Source organism: Ruditapes philippinarum, unplaced genomic scaffold (assembly GCF_026571515.1).
Source record: "Ruditapes philippinarum isolate M1 unplaced genomic scaffold, ASM2657151v2 ctg3926_1_1_1_1, whole genome shotgun sequence".
NCBI lineage: Eukaryota > Metazoa > Mollusca > Bivalvia > Venerida > Veneridae > Ruditapes > Ruditapes philippinarum.
The window spans coordinates 147486-167434 of record NW_026851937.1 but is presented as its reverse complement, the minus strand read 5'-3'; the positions used below and the strand labels follow the sequence as shown (position 1 = coordinate 167434).

Sequence of the window (19949 nt, the reverse complement as noted above, 5' to 3'; positions counted from 1 at the left end):
GAATGTGTATATGTATTTTCAATAATTAAACGGCTTATTTTTTCCTTCAGATTACCCGCATTCAAATCTGTTTAAGCTTTTATGAAACAATGAGAAAAAGTGGATGATTGTTCACGAATTCAACTGCAACAACATGTTTGCAAATGAAATAGCATAGGAAGACAATTCTGGAATGTTGCTTTACAAAAGTGTGGCTACTATAACGAAAAATTCCGTAAACTGGCCATTGAACGGAAACGTTTTATTATTTTTTCTTTCAAAAATTAGCTTGGGCATGTCATGTAAATTCGTTGGTCAATTTTTATATTTTGCCTCCAGTTTGGTGATACATATCTTTAACATTTGTACAATTATGTTGACGCAATACTTCTGATTCAGTGTTTGACATCCAAAATAATAAGATGTTAAACTTTTAAATATAGTTTATGGTCATCTTTGGTTTAAGTACTTAAAATGCAGAAGATTATTGAAATTTAGTAAATGTTTACTGAATATATCATTTATAATTGAAAAATTGAATGCAAAATAAAATGTTTTAATTTCATTAAATACTCATACTGTGTTAACCTTTGATAATCGTATCTTCTATTAGTATACACGATATTTTATTTAGCATTATATAAGAGATTATTTGAAGGCCCAGCATGCTTGAAATGTTTTTGTTTTAATTCAGATCTTTAAAAACTATTCATGTTTTGTTTTACTAGTGTTGGTCTCATTGGACAATTACATTTCTTTTTTTCTTTCTTTCGTTTCGGGCAATTTGGCAGTTTAAGCAATTCATTAATTTGTATGGACGTCAAAATATTTCTTTGTTCACATTTTGTTACCTTTATGAGATTTTATTTATAAAAGATTGTCGGAAGGCCCAGCATGTCTGAAATGTTTTTTTGTTACTTCAGATCTTTAAAAAAATATTCATTTTTGGTTTACTTATGTTGATTCCATAAAGAAACTAATTGGACAATTACATTTACCTTTTTTCGTTTTGGGCAATCTGGCAGTAATTTGTATCGACGTAATTATATTTCATTGTTTACATTTTGTGACATTTATGACAAATAATTTCACATTTACATGCATTTTTGTCTGCTTACAAGCATACAACATGCTCTAAAACCAATGTTTTAATAATATAATTTTTATCGTATTTTATTTCTTTGAAAGAGGTAAAAAAATTGATTTGATTCTGGGTAATGTGCGTTTAACAATAAGTATAAGTATTTTTGAATATCACTTTTGAGAATTATATATCTTAAAGGTGTTTCAGAATTTCAGAATAAACCAATGAATATTTGTTTAATTCATAGTTTTATTATACAAACGTTTTATTATACAAATAAACAATTTATTTAAAACATGTTTCCTATCATTAAATTGTATTAAACAATCTATTTTGTAAAAGTCCATTTAATTACATAATTTAATTAAAACAATCTCTTTGATCTTAATATCCAATACTTTTATTGTCACACTATGATGTCAAAATAAACGTATATCTATCTACATGCGTAAGTCTGAAAATCTTCAAATTTGTATTGTAATTATTCAAAACTTAAGTCTGCGTTTTCTAAATTATCATTTTGTATCTAAGTCATTCGTCAATGTGTACTATACATCTAACTGTGTATTTTAATCTTAATCATGTTTATTAATATGTTGTTTTTTTTTAAATCATTACAGTCACGATATACAAGAACGCAAATTATCATGTTCACTCAATATAAAGACTTATCGTTGAATGATGTGTTTCTTATGAGAACACTTCAAGTTCAGTGGAATGTTGTATAAATCATATAAATATTGAATATTGAATATAAAGATGTATGATGAGTTGTCAAATGAGGAAATAAAGATACTTAAATAAATCTGCGTAAACAATTAATGATCATTGTCGGATATAAACTTCCTTTTTTGCTGAAAATAAATAAAAAGAAGCTGTATTACATAGTATATTTAACAAAAAGAAGTCGCGAAAATCTCAAAGACTATGAATATGTTTTTGTTTTATTTTGTTATTATTATAATTATTACTACTATTTTGTTATAACGACAATGTTTTGTCAGTACTGTACATATAAAATACACATATGTCCGTATAACATAAGTTATTTAATATTACCCCTTTCACGCATATGATAATTAGTGCTTGTCGTTTAAAGTAGTTATTACATTTAATTTGTATTTATTTTCCTTTTGTTCAAATGGAAACAGAAGAAATTTAAAAGATCATTGCATATATATGTATGAGTATGAAATAAATCAATGATTTATTAGAAAACAATAAAACAAACAAAGTGTAGGTCGTCAAAATAAAAAATACACCATGAATGTACTGGCATGAAAATTAAGTTCAAAAGAAAATCTTTATTCAAATTTTTCTTGTTGTCTGAAGAATGTAGAATCGTTTCTTCTCGACTTAAATGTTTTGCATTCGCATGCAATATATCCACTAAAGCTCAAGATCGATTCTTGCCATTGAAGCACTGAAGCATGTTCAAAACCGTTTGGATTTGGCATGAAACCATATTACTTGGACCAAAATGACTGGGCCCCAGTTAGTCGTGATACGTATGTCCTTCACAGACAAAGATTTGGAGAATACCTTTGTTACTGTTGCAAAATATGATCGTTTTAACGGAGGTTCAATCCTGGTGTTAGCGGGGATAAGCGCTCAGGAAAAAAAACGAATCTGCACGTCATTGAAAACGGCACATGGACGAATGAGTTACGATGATGATTTTTTATTGTTTATGTACGATTATATCCAGATGTTGTAGGTGATGATTTCATTCAAATGGATGGCTCTGTCCATGTACAAATGACCCACATCACCAACCAGTTTCTTGAATACGCTACAGTTGTCCGAAAGGATATGTAAGTAAGAAGCATTGGCCTAAATCCATGGAACACGGAACATGCTTGGAATATGTAACAAAAGCAGTTCATTCCTTCAAAGTTGGACAGGCATCTGTTCAAGAGCTCAGACAGGCTACCATAAAGGAAAAGGCTCAGAATCACAAACTCACAAAAGGCAGACAACATAAATGACGGATTTTCCAATCCATAATTTCAGGATGTTTTAATGTTGATAATTATCCCTGATGTTTCTTTTACCATGTTTACCTATCATTTAACACTTCTTTGATACAAACAAACATGTCCCGTACAAAAAAAGTTGGTTCAAATGTTCTTCAAACATTTAAGTGATAAAAATGCAACTCTTATCAAATTTTAAATACATTTGTAGTATATTAAATAAATGATATTGGGTGAGTGAAGATTCAATACCGAATTTTATTGAACAGGTTTAATAGAATCATATTGTGCGGGCCCCTGGCGAGTATAGTATTATTATATTCAACGAGTTCAATAAATTAAGTAATCCAGCTAAACGGGTATAATATAATATTTATCATAATCGGTTTGTTTTTCACTGACGCGCTTATAGTGTTACGCTTTCATTCAGCTCTATGTCTGTATAACACAAATGACGTCACGTCAATAAATATACACGGCCGTGCAATACCCTTTTTAACTGATTCGCAAAAGCGGCACAGGTAATTGATTTATAATGTCCGCTTTAATTAAAAATGCATTCAAACAAATATTTTTATGGTGAATCAATGAAATGAGCTAAAAAATGAAAAGAATTTTTTAAAATGTAATATGGTATAAAATATGGTCAATAGATTTAACAAATGAGTTAATATTTTACAAAACTTTCATTTCAGCTCTTCGAAACAATCTCCTCTTACAGAAATACAAAGTTTTCAAATTTCAAATCAGGTTTAAAATGCTTCAAACCTAGTCCTTATTGTATTCAATTCAATACAATGGTCGACCCAATTCAATTTTCTCTTTTGCTGATAACCTGCAAGATGTTTTTTTTTATTCTAGGAAGGGAAAATCGTCAAAGGGCGCAACAGTCCGTAGAATACGTTAAAAAAACAGTTTCTCGTTTTTCTCAAAAAGAATAATAAATAAATAAAAAAAAAAGAAAGAAAAAAAGAAAGAAAGAAAGACAAAATGAACAAAAAATAAAGTAGCTTCTTTGTGTGAAGGTGCACTTGCAGAAAATTCAGGCCTGAAATACAAGTCGAAAAACAATCTTTATTGATATGTTGTTCAATCTTTCCAAAAAACAGCATCTCTGGAATACTTGGATGTGACAGAACGGCTACGAAAATATAAGTTTTTTGACAAACGTTCCGCAGGTAATGTAAATATTAACGTACATAACTTTCTAGACACGTGTCAATCGCTTGTCTATGCATATTTTGACAATTCCTTTTTGTGTTATCATTGATGCTGGTGTGCATGTCATGGTTTATTTTTCTCATGTTTGTATTGCATATGTATGTACCGTATATGTTGTTTAAATGTCCATGTATATCTATTTTATACCGAAATAAATATATTTATATATCTAACGACCAGTTTTGGTGACCAAAATGATATTGTTAAATTGGCGTATAATAGTGAAACAAGTTTTCAATACCACTCATAATATTAGATAAGGGCGGCTGACATTTTCAGAACTTTTTAGCGAATTTTACTCGCTCCTATTCTATGCCTAACGGAAGAGTGTTCATGCCTTTATCTTCTACAACAGTATAATAATACTTATTAATTACTTATGTTCCCAGATCTTACCCAAAAAACTGAATATCAGGGAAACAGGTAACGGGTTTTGGTAAAAATACTCATTCCGTAAAAGAGAATATGAAAAAATATGTAGTATATCTAATAAATATTTTGCTTTTTTCTTTGAAAGAAAAAATTCTGATATTGGTTATGCACATCATTTAACGTAACATTTCCTTAATATTATGTTTTATTGCCCTGAAAGTAACTTATTTGATATCGTAGTGGTATGCCGAGTCAATGATCAGATCTATCTAAAGTTAAGGTTTACTTATAATTATTAACAGTTGTCGCATATCTTTTAAATGATGTAAAAGATATATCTTATGTTATGCTTCACTTATTTATTTCGGATGTCTCGTCAATGATACAAAAGATCTAAAAGCAGACAATTACCGTATAAGATATTTTGTCAATGGTTATGCCAAATTTCATGTACCTTCGACAATGGTGTATTAATATTAACATAAATTACTCTTTGCTTTAACAAGTAGAAAGAAAAATAATAGAACAACTAAATGATATTTAATAGCGCTCTATTATACCAGACTTTAAAAAATATGAAGACATTGATCATTTCGTCAAAACTGTCGTAAATAGAGTGACTTTTCCTATTTTTCCTCTTAATACGGTCTGATAATTTGATTGACAACATAATACTTAAAAAAGTCAATTAAGGTTTATTGCTTTAAATTATTGCTGAAACTAAAAAATAACACCACAAATTATTAAACAATGTAAACCAATATAAACATGCCGTATTGTGCGGCAATATAATTTCCGAGTAAAAATCATTATTGTGAAAGTGGGTCAAATTAACTTTTCATAAATGATGAGAGTATATATGTGGTCTATCTTCGTAGAAAAAATTTCAGTGATTTCATTACAAATTTAGTGTTTCTTTGCGGAATTTTTAAAAGCATTGCAAAGGAAATCAATGTATTTATTGAAGAGAAAATATTTGTTTATCGAATCCTTCTGGAATAAAGATTGATATCGTTAAATCTTTTGTTTTCACTACTGAAGCAAGAATAAGTATCAGGTAAGACTTGTTTATATGCAGAAAAAAATGAAAGTAATGCATTTTGGTAGTCACATTTCGAGGAATTTCAGCAAATATGTATCCAAGAAAGACTGAGTTGGTGCAGGCGTAGTGTTAGCTTTGTAGCCGATCTAAAACATGATTGTTTTTACCATATCTATGCCTTTTGGTAAAACAATTTTAAAACACTGTCATACTAAAAAGATAAAATAAAAGGACATACAACAAAAACTTTATAAAACACACTTCTAACTATTCAAATACTGTATTAAATCAACTAAATAGTTACTGAAATGATCACGATGGCACGTCACATATTAATTATTTCTTTATTTTTTCAACTGTTGACGTTTGTATAACTTACAATTTTAGATGGAACATTATAGTAAGGATAAAATGTAATATCAAACGTAATAATTTTTCCACCAAAGAAGACGACTGCAACGATCGAATTGAAATTCAAATCCAATATAATCATGATGCATGTAACGACGTGATTTTCGGAGAGTATTTCAGTTTACATATCTACATTGTTTTCGGTAGGAATAACCCCATCTTGTACTTAACATGATATTGTATTGCTTTGGAAACGTATATATTTTTCTTTACTAATTGTTCTTTGTGTACCAAAAATTAGAATCTTAATTTTTGCACAAATGGAGATGACTGTCACTATCATTTACATCCAAAGGCTGTTTGTTTTTCTGATAAGATATTTTACAAGAGGGCTTTATTATTTCCATTTATATGCCGCGAATCCTTTTTCGTCAAACAAGAAGATTGCAAGCACTTGTTCAATCAACATCATTTTTAGAGTAAAATAAGAACATAATTCTAAAAAATCCTTTTAAACAATATGCGTGCCTTTTAGAATTATGTGAAACGGATTGATTCAATACTTATGATTCAATACTAATAAGGTTTCAAATATTTTCAGACAGTAAATAATACATTATCCGACAACTTATCTCATTTATCATACAGTGTACATGTATATTTATGTAGCAAGTAGTTGGTTACATTAAATGCTCTTTGTAGGATCAAATACGATGGAAGTACCAGGGAAAACAGCTAGAAAACAGATCAATATTAAAAAGGGACATCAGGTGGTGAAGCCATATGAGAATACATCTGAAATGGAACAATTAGATTATGATGCCGTTTGTGATAGGCACACAAAACAAATTATTATGCTCTACTGTCCTCATCATGATCAAGTGGGCTGTTGGGACTGCATGAATTTTGACCATAAAACTTGCGATGTTGAACTCATTTCCAATATGGCGCAAGATTTTAAGGACAGCGGAACATTTAAACAAATAACAAGGGATGCTGAGGAAAGTAATCTTCAGTCAAAAGCAATGCTTATTTCCACCCAAGCTAACAAGGATCAAATAAAGAATGTTAACCAAATGTTCAGGCATGATGCACAGACATTCAGAGATGAAAACATTTCATTCATAACAAAATTGGCAGATGAAACGCAGAAATATGGCGATGAAGTCATGGCGGAAGACATGGAACGAATGGACAAGCTAGAAAAAGGAAACAAAAAATTAATTGCTGAAACCTCCAACATAAATGACACCTTACGATCATTATCTGATCAGCCTAATAAGCTCTTCGTAAGCTCAATTACAAACAAGAATAGAATTCAAAACGTTCAACATCAAATAGAAAAAATCAAGGGGGAGAATAGTTTCAACACGTACGTGTTTGAGCGTAACTGTGATCTTGAACGGTCGGTAAAAGACTGTCAACAGCTTGGGAGTATTTGGAAAAGTAAGAATGAACCACGTAGGTATTGAATGATTTTTCTTCCATCTTAACCAGTTCAAAGTTTTAATTCGTAATCTTTAATTTGATATAAAAGTTTAGCAAAATTATCATTTGCAATAGGAGTATTTTTATTGAGGGATATTACACCTATATTTTCGCATCCCTGATTCAAAGTTATAAGTATTTTTAACAAACATCCTGAATGACAATTTAAATATAGGAACACGGATACAGACATGTTACAGATCTATGTACTTAAACAGTCAGGCAACTTGTTCAAAGAGAAGAATTGCATGTGAATGTTTTTTAAATATTTTGTGTTTTTATTCAATTTTGTTTTGATATATTGTGATCAATAAATGTAAGACGAATACTGTCAGCATCAACAATATTTTAGAATTTAATTATTTTCAGAAGAAGAGACAGTGAGTCAAAATCATGATGCAAACTCAATTGAGTCTCCATCCCCTCCTCTATGTTTGGTAAATATTGTAAATTTTATTGTCGTAATTTATAGTAGAAAACATTATAGGAAAGTTTTATTGTTTCTGTGTTCTATTAATTTTAAAATGTCCTCAAGGTACCTCAGGAATGTCCAGATTACAAATAATACTTTCGTAAGTAGTTTCTTTTGTTTGCACGTGTTTTTACATTAATTTCATACAAAATATGGCATTTGTGAAGCAAATTAAAAGTTTTAATAACCCTATACACATAAATGTGTTTTTACGCATAAAAACCAGTGGTATTGCTAACGATTTGGACCCAACATGACATATTGCATGTGTGTGCAAATGTGACAATTGATAAATATTGAATAGAATTTTAGTATTGTAATGCCTGGCATTAACATGTTTGTGTTATTTATTAATTTATTTATTTATTGTTAACAATTACAGCGCTGATTCATAATGTTGTAATGTCATGTTTACAGAACTTTTTATAGAAATATTAGCGGAAAATACGGTTTACACCTGCATTTTAGGTGTAACTAAATCATAATTGTCTGACTTTATTAATTTGAATTGTTTTGTATCGAGAATTCTCGGTACTATTTTACGGTCACCAGAGTTTTCACATTAGAACAGTAAAAATACGAAATGTCATTATTATTTATCGGTGTAATTTATATGACAATTACCTTTATCACTTGTATGCATAAATGATTTATTTATATTCTTTGTAATATCTATAAATTTGCTGTCCGTGGTCCTGCATCGCACATTGCATGTTTTAGCAGAAGTAGTTTCAAGCATGCGCTATAAGACTCTTCCACTTGACCTCATTTCAAATGTAAACAAACAGTTTATTTTTAGAATGAAATTATTATTTTTTATCACTTGTTTTAAGTCCTGTTATCTGGCAAGTTTTGTTGGTAGAATTGTTCCCAATGGTTGTAAATGAAATAAAAATGCATAATTTTTATTCGGTAAAATCCGTGAGTAAATTTTCTTGGCGTGTCCTCCTGAATTCCTCACTGAACTGAGGATTCGTGAGTTTTCGTGAGGAAACGCCCCTATAAATACCGAGGTTTCAGCGTTTCCTCACACCACTTCGTGACCAGCAGTCAGTTGGCGTAGATCCATTCATATTGCTGAAACCAGACTTTGATATACTTGGTAAATTATTCCATATACCTATTCCTCGTGAAGATTTTGTAGATTAATAGCCTATTTAGAGCAGTTCTGACTATTTCAATCCTTATTATCGGGGGACGGCCTCATCGATCACTCTCCAGGCTTGCCAGAATTAGTTATTATTTTGCTAATATATATTTTATGAAATCGTTGCGAATGTTTTACATATGATAACCAAATAAAAGTGGTTGAAACGTTAATAAGACTTGGGTTTTACTGCAGCATTCGGAATTCTTCCCATTTCTTGAACTCTATCAGTGACATTGTTCCTCTACCTCTACCACAATTATTTGTTTACGCAGAAAGGATAGGTGTTGCAGTATCATTAGCAGTAATGGACTGTTTACATATGGTTTTAACTTTTTATTGATTGTTTAAAAGTCATTCCTGGTATTAAGTACTTTAAACAAAGATGGCTGCCACTAATATGAGGTTATTTACGGAACTATCTTTTTATGCATTGTAAATTTCTTTTTGATAATTGGTATTTTTTTTAAAAAAAAAACAACATAGAAGCTACTATGGTAAATAACTATTTTATCCAAGATGTTTCTGTATTATATTATGGTGGGTCAAATACGGGTTACATTCCCGGTAGATAGTACAACCAGAATAAATCTTACGGTGTTGATTTGAGTGAATTTATTATGAAAATTTAAAAGTCAGGTAAATCAATGCACTGTTCTTGAGTTCGACTGAAGTCTCGTATTAGTAACTTATATTTCTGTTTTCATTATGAACGCTTAAGGTATGTTAAAAAATTTAGTAAGAAATGTTTTGTGTTGGTCATTTTAATGGTTTAAAACTTAAATAATCGCAATTACTACTGGCTTTATGTTGTAGATCATAACCTTATGTTAGGGGTGACAAATTTATCTTACAAAACAATTTACACGTTCTTTTTAACATGTTTTATGTTTCATAGGCTGTGCTGGATAGACAACTGATTTGCAAAAATCTTAAAGTCAATGGAAACAAAATCAGGTATCAATTAATATATAGTAGATCGAAACGAATACATAAGACGAAAGGAAGTTACTAATTATTAAATGAGATTAATGTAACTTTGGTATTAAAGTAAACCTTGCAACATATTTGTTTTAGACCAAAGATTGGTACGACTTGAACACTTGCAGCAAAAAGTTTCCGTTTTATATATAGTGTAAAAACAATGTTTCAATTGTGTCTATTTTAAACTGTTATTACACAATTTTCTCGCCTGCTTATAAACGAAAATCCCTTTTATAGGCGGTAAGCAGAAACGTAGGCTGAATACTTATTAAGACTTAAATTTCTTTTACGATTGTTTCTTTCTAAAAATGTCATTCCTTTGTCTGAACAAATTAAGAGGATGCTTTTCACATGCTGAAAACCATGTTGAACGTAAAATGGTTTATTATTAAAAAGCCAAACGTAAGAAACTAACAATGTAAATAGTATTTTCTATTACATTAAACAATAAATCACTTAAATATATAGTTAAAAAAGCATCAAAACCATTTAATTGACTTATCAAACGGGAACGCACCACGGGTCATTTTGCAAAGTTTAATATTTATTGGTCATAATCCACCTTACTTAACAACCTACTTTTTCCTTAATTTAAAAAAAATCATTCAATTGATATGTTTCAACTAATTTTTTAGATTGCTTTTAAATTTAAACTGTTAAAATGCAGATATTGTTATAATACTGTTACTGTCAATACTAAGAAGTTTGACCGTGTAGTCATGAAAATAAAAAGGAGTTGACACTTATCAATCTACCTGATGATCCTCCAACATTTTACTCCAAAGCATGAAAGTCAACTTCAACTCCCGATTGTGCTTTCTGTACATATGACATTCATGAACACATCAAAAGGGAAGTCATGATACAGCTAGGAGGAAGCAACCATCGCCCAGTCCAGCTTACAATAGACAGCACAGTCTCTACATCCTCGAATATTCCAAGATGGAATGAGGAAGGCAAACTGGAGCATCTTTTAACTACTGAGTGATGACCTTTGTAAAGACATTCGAGTGGAAGGAAGAGACTTAAACAATGTAGTCACATACCTAAACTACTGCGTAATGAAAGCAGCATAGAACGCTATTGCAAGAGGAGCTCGTAAAGACTACAAACCATACTGGAGTGATGAGCGGGAAGACCTTCAGACAAAGCTATCAGAAGTCAGGAAGGCAGCAAAAGCCAAACCATCACACGAAAGTAACCTCTCCTTACAAAAAGCTAAGGCCAAATTCCTGTGCTACAAACTTGAACCCCAGCGGGAAAGCTGGAGAAGTAAAACAGCATCACTCAACTTCAAGAGGGATGGCCGACGGGCTAATGAAGTAAACAAAACAATTGAATGATGAAAATGATTTTAGGAGAGGCTCAGTTATTCTGCAAGAATACATTGAGCTGTCGACGGGAACACAAGCCGCGTATGTTTTTGCTAGCCAATACAAAGATTTGAGTGACAGAAAACGCAGAAGGGAAGCAAGAAGAGAAGAAGGAGATTGGAAGTCGACTAAAGTGACTAAGAAAGCGAAGGATCTAAAAAGGCTGAAAGTTACAGGACAATTAGTCTAATCAGCTGTGTAGTAAAGACAATGGAGAGGATTGTGAACGCAAGCCTAAAATGGTACCTGGAGAGCAATAAACTACTTGCAACAGAACAAGCCAGTTTCAAACAATTTCGCTCAACTTTAGACCAAACAACATACCTAGCACAGGAAGTTGAAATCGCGTTCCAAGAAACGAAGTTTGTCTTTACAGCGTTCGACAAAGTTTGGACTGACGGGTTTCTACTGAAACTGATGAGAAATGGAGTGAAGGTGTCATGTTGAAGTGGATCAAATCATACATCCACAACAGAAGAGCAAGAGTTAGCTTGAACCAAACCAAAAGTTGAAAGTTCCTATTGCAGCATGGTGTCCCCCCAAGGTGGTGTCCTTTCTCTCACACTCTTCCTGCTTTTCAATAACGACCTGGTATCAGACTTGCCAAAGGCTGTTCGGGCAGCACTCTATGCAGATGATCTGGTTTTATGGTGAAAAGAAGATCATGCTTCCACAGCCACATACAGGTTGCAACAGGCCATAGACAAGCTTACCACATGGGCTGAAGAAAGGTGCGTGGCGATCAATGAAGACATGTCACCACCACTTTGTTCACCTTATCATCAAAACAGAGAGGATTCAAGGTCATATTGAGGAATACACCTCTGGCAGAAGAGGACGAAGCAACATTCTTAGGTGTAACATTTGACAAGAGACAGACATGGAAGCCACATATAAGCCGAGTAGAAGGCAAATCACGAAGGAAACTAGCAATGATGCGTAAGCTGGCAGGAACAACATGGGAAGCGAATGAGCAGATACTCAAATCAGTATACCAGGGAACAGTTAGGTCCACGATGGAGTACAGTTCAGCAATCTGGTCAACCACAGCCTAACTAACCAACAGGCTCTAGACAAGGTTCAAAATCAAGCACTTTACAGGGGCCACCAAGTCTACACCCATAACATTCATGGAGGCAATCACAGGTATACAGCATCTACATGAAAGAAGGCAAGCTAAAGTCTTTATACAGGCAGAAAAATTCAAGTCTCTTCCAGACCATCCGATGAAAGCAAGACTAGCTGGCTACACAAAAGATCGGCTAGAACGTGGAAGTTTCATTCATGAAGCCAAGAGACTGAATAAAAAGTACCCATTAGAAATATACATAGAAATAGCCCCTTTTTGCAATGACGATATCACTGACCATTTTGCGAACGACCTGTCTGCAGTGAAAACTGTGCCACAACTGGTACAAGGAAAACAAAAAGATGAAAGTTTCAGAAAAATAGCTATTAGACCAAGACTACCCATCGCACACATGAGCGCATGTCTACACTGATGGATCATCTACTAGAACTGTTAAAAATTGAGGGGCTGATGTGGTCATAAGGTACACGTCTGACAACAGAGAAACATATTACACAGCTAAATGCAAGCATTTTAGTAACTACAAAACAGAGACTGAAGCCCCCATGAAGGATGTATCCTTGATTGAAGACTCGTCAGAAGATGTCTCAGCAGTGGTCTTTCTGACAGATGCCCTGTCGGTTATGGAAGCAATGACCAGCAACAAATCACCAGAGTAAGCAAAAGCCATACAACACCTCAGCACTTCATTCATTGTTGCCCTCCAATAGATTACGGCATACTGCGGAATCTCTGGCAATGAAAAAGCTGACCAGCCTGCAAGACGTGGTAAACAATCAGAGCAACTATATGTCCAAGTTTCTTACCAAGAGAAGGTCAAGATTATCAAGACATTCACCAGACCCAGACAGGAGAATGATGCATTCCACCTTCTGAACAGGGCACAATAAGTTATAATTGTCAGACTACGCTCAGGACATAACAGGCTGAACTACCACATGTACAAGAAGTACAAAAATGTTCAGTCACCGATCTGTGCTTGCGGAGAGAAAGATACGACTGTTGAGCATGTCCTCCAAAGATGTAGACGACATGATCAGGAGCGAACTGCAATGTGGCCTAAAGACAAATTTCTCCACCAGAAGATGTATGGGGACCTTAATGACCTGAGGAAAACCACAACCTTCATCGCAGATACTGGCGTGATTGTGTAGAGTTTACGACAGAAGAAGACCTAGATGAACTAAAAAGTTGTCTTTTTATTTAGAGATAGAGTCTCCGTCCGTCTGTCTATCCGTCCGTCCGTCTGTCTCTCCGTCCGTCCCACATTTTGTCCGGAGCATATATCAAAATGCATTTGAGTTATCAACTTGAACTTTTATATGCAGAAAGATCATATTAGAAGTGCATTGCTTAAGAATGATAACCCTACTCTGCATAATTTTTCAGTTATTGCCCTTTGTTTTCTTTTCAAACTTAATTTGTGTCCAGAGCATAACTGAAAAAGCCTTTGAGATATCAACATGAAACTTCATAGGTTGATAGATCTCACGCAGGAAGTGTGCAGTGCACAAGAATGATAACTCTACCCTTCATTATTTTTGAGTTTTTGCCCTTGTTATTTCTCATACATACTTTTTCACCTGAGTAGAGCATAACTCAAAAGTCTTTGAGATGTCAACATGAAACTTCATAAGTGGATAGATCTTATTGAGGAGGAATGCTGTGCGCAAGAATGTCAAATCTACCCTTTATAATTTTTGAGTTACTGCCCTTCGTTATTTAAAGTTTAAAGCAGAAAGTGTTAGAGGTATCAACTCGAAATTTCATAGGTGGATAGATTTCATTCCATAGGAGTGCAGTGCACAAGAATGATAACTCTATCCAGCATATTTTTTCAGGTATTGCACTTTGTTATTTTTCAAACTTAATTTTTTGTCGAGAGCATAACTTAAAAAGGCTTTGAAATATCAACATGAAACTTTATAGGTGGATAGATCTCTCTCAGGAGGTATGCAATGTGCAAGAATGATAACTCTAACCTTTATATTTTCCCCTTTGTTATTTTTCATACTTTTTATCCGGAGCTTATCTCAGAAACTTAGAGGTATCAACTTGAAACTTCATAGGTGGATATAATTCATTGAGGAAGATTGCAGCACACAGGAGTGATAAATCTACCCTGCATATTTCTCAGTTATCGCCCTTTGTTATTTTCACATATATTCATATAGGTTTCAAATCTATGATCACTTCAGCCATCAGTTTTCATTACCAAAAGTCCTCTTACAAATGGATTTTTCTGCTCTACTACATATACATTCTTCCAATGAGCAAACACATTCGGCGGGGATTACCATATTAACATTGCTCTTGTTTTTTTTTTTTTTTTTTTTTTTTTTTTTTTTTTTTTTTTTTTTTTTTTTTTTTTTTTTTTGTTAATGTGACAATTATTTCAATAACTGTTGTTAAACAGGCATTTTGGAATTGCCAAGGGACCGTTTTCAAATTGTGACGGACCTTTATCAGGCACCTGCTATAGTTAAAAAGTCCTGACATAATAAGAATATATTTCTAAAACCTGATTCAAATCTAAAAGTTTTCACAAGAAAACACTATCTGTATGCATTCTATCCATTAAAATAACATTTGTCAATAAGCAGGTCGGCAGATATACCAATTATGTAAAATAATGATGACTGAGCGATTTAGAACATAATGTTTTGTTTTAATTTATCAAAAGCCAAAATTGCTGTACAATATATAAAACTAAAATGCTAACTTACTCTTCAAAAGACTGAACGTGATATAATCGTATTTTTCTATTGATTTAAACTGTGACTTTAAAATAAGCTCTTCTGTTTAAATCTGACTCACGATATTTCAAGGGTCTTATACGGACAGAAAATCTCGAGGACTTGTCTTTACAATATAGACAACCACACTTGTTTTCTGTCCTTAACGTATATTTCGTTGATAATTGTTTATTTTACATCCTGACATAAAAGTCATTATTAAACGTCAGTCTGTATAGTATCTGTATAGATTGACTTGGTTCTAAGCCCTCCTATATTCATGCTTTTCAAAACAAATGGTACAAATAAACTCTACCGAGTGCTGTGCCAACATCCACTAGACATTATAATTATATTTTTCTGAAAGTAATGAAGGCTAGTTATATTCCTTTTCAGGAAAATATGTGACAGAAAACTGTGAACAATCCTTTCTTTCCTTTAGAACATAAAGTAATTATACTAGTTTTATAAATGATGAACATTTAAGTCTAAGGTATTACGACCCCCGACAATTTTATTAGTGTGCACATTTGATAAGTTGAATTCTTATTACACAATATACGTTTTACTTTTCATGCAAAATATGTGTATCTAAAATAAAAATGTATGTGTTGAGTTAAAATACTTTACTGCTTTTCTTTATTTACACCATTTGCAGGCATGTCGGTAAACCATTTTTCAGCGACATTGGAATATATATTGACCAAATACGTGTCAAGCCAGAACAATTCGTTGAAATAGAGATATTGAAAATGCATAAAAGCGGCTCTATAGGTACAAGTATAGAAACAGTGTGTTTTTAAATGCAAAAGTGACAACTTTCTTTTTTGAATAATATTTTTTTTTTAATTTGATTATTCAAATCGTTTTGACATCTTTTTTAAGTCTTTTTAAAACATTATTTAAAAACAATGTTTGCTTCACACGTTTGCTCTTGTACAAACAGTACACAGGGCCATTATCGCCAACATAATATGAATAAGATGTTAATATAATAAACTCGAATTTATAATAAATATATTTATACCTTAAAGTACCATTAAAGTATTGTACATATTCAAGGATCAATTTTAAAAAAATCCCATCAAGTTGATATAGAAAGGAAATAAATATTTTTGTAATATTTTATATATGATATGCAGTCTTTGAATAACCTATGTTCACCGACAACATTTGAAAGTGCAGAAAGTGCAATGTTTTGTTTAAAAATTTTACTCTGCGTACAATCTTGACAAATAATTGTTGTTGTTTTTGCAGTCAACAAATAATATGGTGAAAGTAACTATGACAGTCATAAGATTTATTTAAGGGCATGTGTAAATACAATTTAATTAAAACATATTTGAACTTATAGTATATAAAAACTTTATACAACTGTTAAAGAACATCGAAATAAAGAATGTTTTGCATTATAAACTTAATTGTAATTTAGAAATGGTAGATCATTGATTGATAAGTCTTTAATAACAGTAATTTCAAAATGTCAATAAATTGTAGCAATTGGTATCGTGCAGGAGGATGACTTTTCAGATAAACTTCTACCGGGATTTGACCAAGGGTCATTAGGATATCATTCAGACGGCAAGTAAGTGAATTCCGAAATCTAAAATTTCATCTTGTAGTAGTATAATAAAACCAGATAAATTGAAAAACAGTATTACACCTTTTGCCAGTTTTCAACTGTCAAATTAAGTTTTTATTTTCAAGGCATGTATTGTACTAGCTTGTGATATAAATCTATTTTTAACATTCCGGCATTTTCCTTGTATTTAAGTGTGCGTAAAATCCTATAGTTAACCTTAATAACAGTGAACACGGATTAACTAGATATATAATTAATTTACCGAACTTCTAAGTCAGAGGTCGTAATCCATAGTACATTCTATACTATCAAAATTTATTTCAAGCTATATTACAAGGCCTTAGATCCCGTATGCAACCGATCGTTTAGCATTGATTACTTTTTACTTATTTATTTATTATGTTTTTATTTTTGATGTTTTCTTCCTTGCAAAGAAACTAAGAAAATTTTATTCAGAGTTATGGCCACTTAAAGACTTAATTTTAAAGTTTGTCCGGACTAATTTTCTTATAGAATTTCAATAAAACTTTACGGGATGGGTCATATTACACGTGTTTGTCGGTTGAATGATTTTTGGCCGAGTTATGGCCCTTGAATAAAACAATGTGCATTTCTGTGTTATCAGTTACATAGAAGCTTGCCTGGACTTCTTTTCAGAAACATGTCTGGCAATTTCGTTAAAACTTTGCACGAATGATTAATGCCAAGTCTTGTTGTGCATGATATTGACAATGATTTTTGTTGGAGTTATGGCCCTTTTATCATTTTTTTATTTAAAAGTCCGGACTACTTCTCTGATACCGATAATGCAATTGCAATGAAATTTTACAGGATTGATCAGTAGCTGAAATATTTTCGCATATTACATGCGTTTTATGGCTGAATGATTTTTTGGCTGAATTAAGGTTATCATGAGACGACACATGTGATGACTGATCGCTCTTGTTTTCTCCGGGCACCTTAGACATGCTGCTTTACTACCGATAATCATTTGAAATATCTCTGCGACTCTTAACCATAACAGTTACTAATAGAAAACACTTTATGATACATTTAAGATTTATTATTGACATTTTTGAAATCAGAAATACGCGATTTGATGTGTTTGCTAAGAATATGATGATTTTAATTGTTATTAAATTGTTACTGAAATAATGACAAAAAAAGAAAAGATGATACAGTTACTGTATTTAATAGGTATTATTATATCAAACTGTTGATAACACGCTTTTTGTTAAAATATTTTAGAATGTACTCAGGAAGTACCTCCGGTCAAAGAATTTCACCTGCACTAAATATTGGTGATCGAATAGGATACCAAGTGGTACTTGATAACTTGATGTATGTTGAAGAGGTATATTTAGCCAGATCGCGTAAATTCCAAGGATATTTACGTTTGTCACTTTAATATCTCTATTTAACACGTAGCTGTGCTATTGCTGCATTGTTGTAGCCAAATAAATAACAATATTTTAAATCTAAAATCAAACGATAAACATGCATTACTTCTTTGTTCACTATGAACTGTTTACGATTTTGGTATTTTTAGGACATATCCTCTTAGTTAAATAATGTTTTAAACTTATTGAGAGATACACATGAAATAAAACATTGGCAAAATCTGAACTAAGTCAGTTGGAATGTTTCTCGAATTAAAGTAATTAATTTAAAAGTTATTTTGAGAAGATATGTGTTATTATATTTACGAACAAACTGATCACATATGTCTTTTAACTTTTGATTCGAAACCAAATATAATTTATAATGAGCTGATAAAATTGCACATGTCTTTATAAACCTATGCGTATGAATAATTAATTAGATGTTATTAGCGTGATTATAATTACGCTATCAGAGGATCCATTATAAAGAATGATCAAACAAACAATATATTCAACGCAATAATCAGATGTTTGGACGTGGCGGCCTTGTCGAGTGGTTAACGCGTCGGACTAGTAATCTAAGGATTGCTGACCGCGTGGGTTCAAACCCTGTCAGGGGCAAGCCGTTGTTTCCTTGAGCAAGAAACTTTACATTCATTGCTTAGTACTGGTTGGTTCCAGGAACGGATTCGAGAGTGTTTCAATAAGCTTATAGCTTCCAACACAATCGAACTAAAATAAATTTGTATAAAATAATGATTTAAAAAATTGACAATGCGAATTAAATAGTATGTAATTGCACAAACATATGTAAAACTGTTATAATGATACTTAACTTATTGCATATACAATCTTACTAAAGAGCTGATAAAATTGCACATGTCGTTATAAAGCTAAGACTGTGTGAATCATTATGAATACCATCCATTTTTTATTGCAGAAAGTCAAATCTTATAGAACAAATGTATCTTATTTTTCTATTATTCTTTTTGGTTGCTAAATTACCAGTTGGTTATACTTTTTTTCAGATTCGATGTTATATTTACACAAAATAGACATGTGGTAAGACGGGTTATATTGCTGTCAAATATTTAAAACCAATTTGATTAATTAAAACAAATTGCTTGATGACATGAATAAACCTAAACTTCAACAAAAATTACACAAATGCCATATTCCATGCACTGTCAAAATATTTTTTCAATTTAATATATTCATGTTAAACTAACTTTCTAAATAATATCATATTGTGTTATAAACTATATTGCCTCATAATTTAATATAGTTTATCTATGTTTTGTTATGAAATTTTACTGGTAAAGTAAATGTTTTCATAATAGGTTTTATTTAGCTCTTTTTTAAAACATTTTATGAAACTGTGCATTATACATTTGTCCAACATAAAATATGAATATCAAAATTGTACAGGCATGCATAATCATCAGTTTCAGAAATTTTATTTTAACTTAAAAACAAGGTGTTTTCACATCATATAGGATGAGTAACTTTCTGTTGACCGTCAATTTCCATAACTCCCTAATTTCCTCAACCGAAACACTGTTCAAACCTGAATGAAAACAAGGTGAAACACGACGCTGCCAATTTGTCATTTTGATAGTATATAATGTGTATTATGTGGCAAAACGGTACACAACAAATCTAAATCATATC

The 19949-nt window shown here is 31.9% G+C and overlaps 1 protein-coding gene across 1 annotated transcript; it reads left to right on the top strand.

Moving 5' to 3' along the window:
* Nucleotides 1–6731: 6731 nt before the first annotated feature.
* LOC132743506 (uncharacterized) lies at nt 6732–18442 on the top strand. The gene is made up of 6 exons (XM_060732038.1): nt 6732–7486; nt 7883–7950; nt 10031–10089; nt 15973–16088; nt 16812–16899; nt 18145–18442. The coding sequence occupies exons 1-6, from the start codon at nt 6739–6741 to the stop codon at nt 18302–18304; spliced, it is 1239 nt and encodes a 412-aa protein (XP_060588021.1). The 5' UTR covers nt 6732–6738; the 3' UTR covers nt 18305–18442.
* The last annotated feature ends 1507 nt before the right edge of the window (nt 18443–19949 follow it).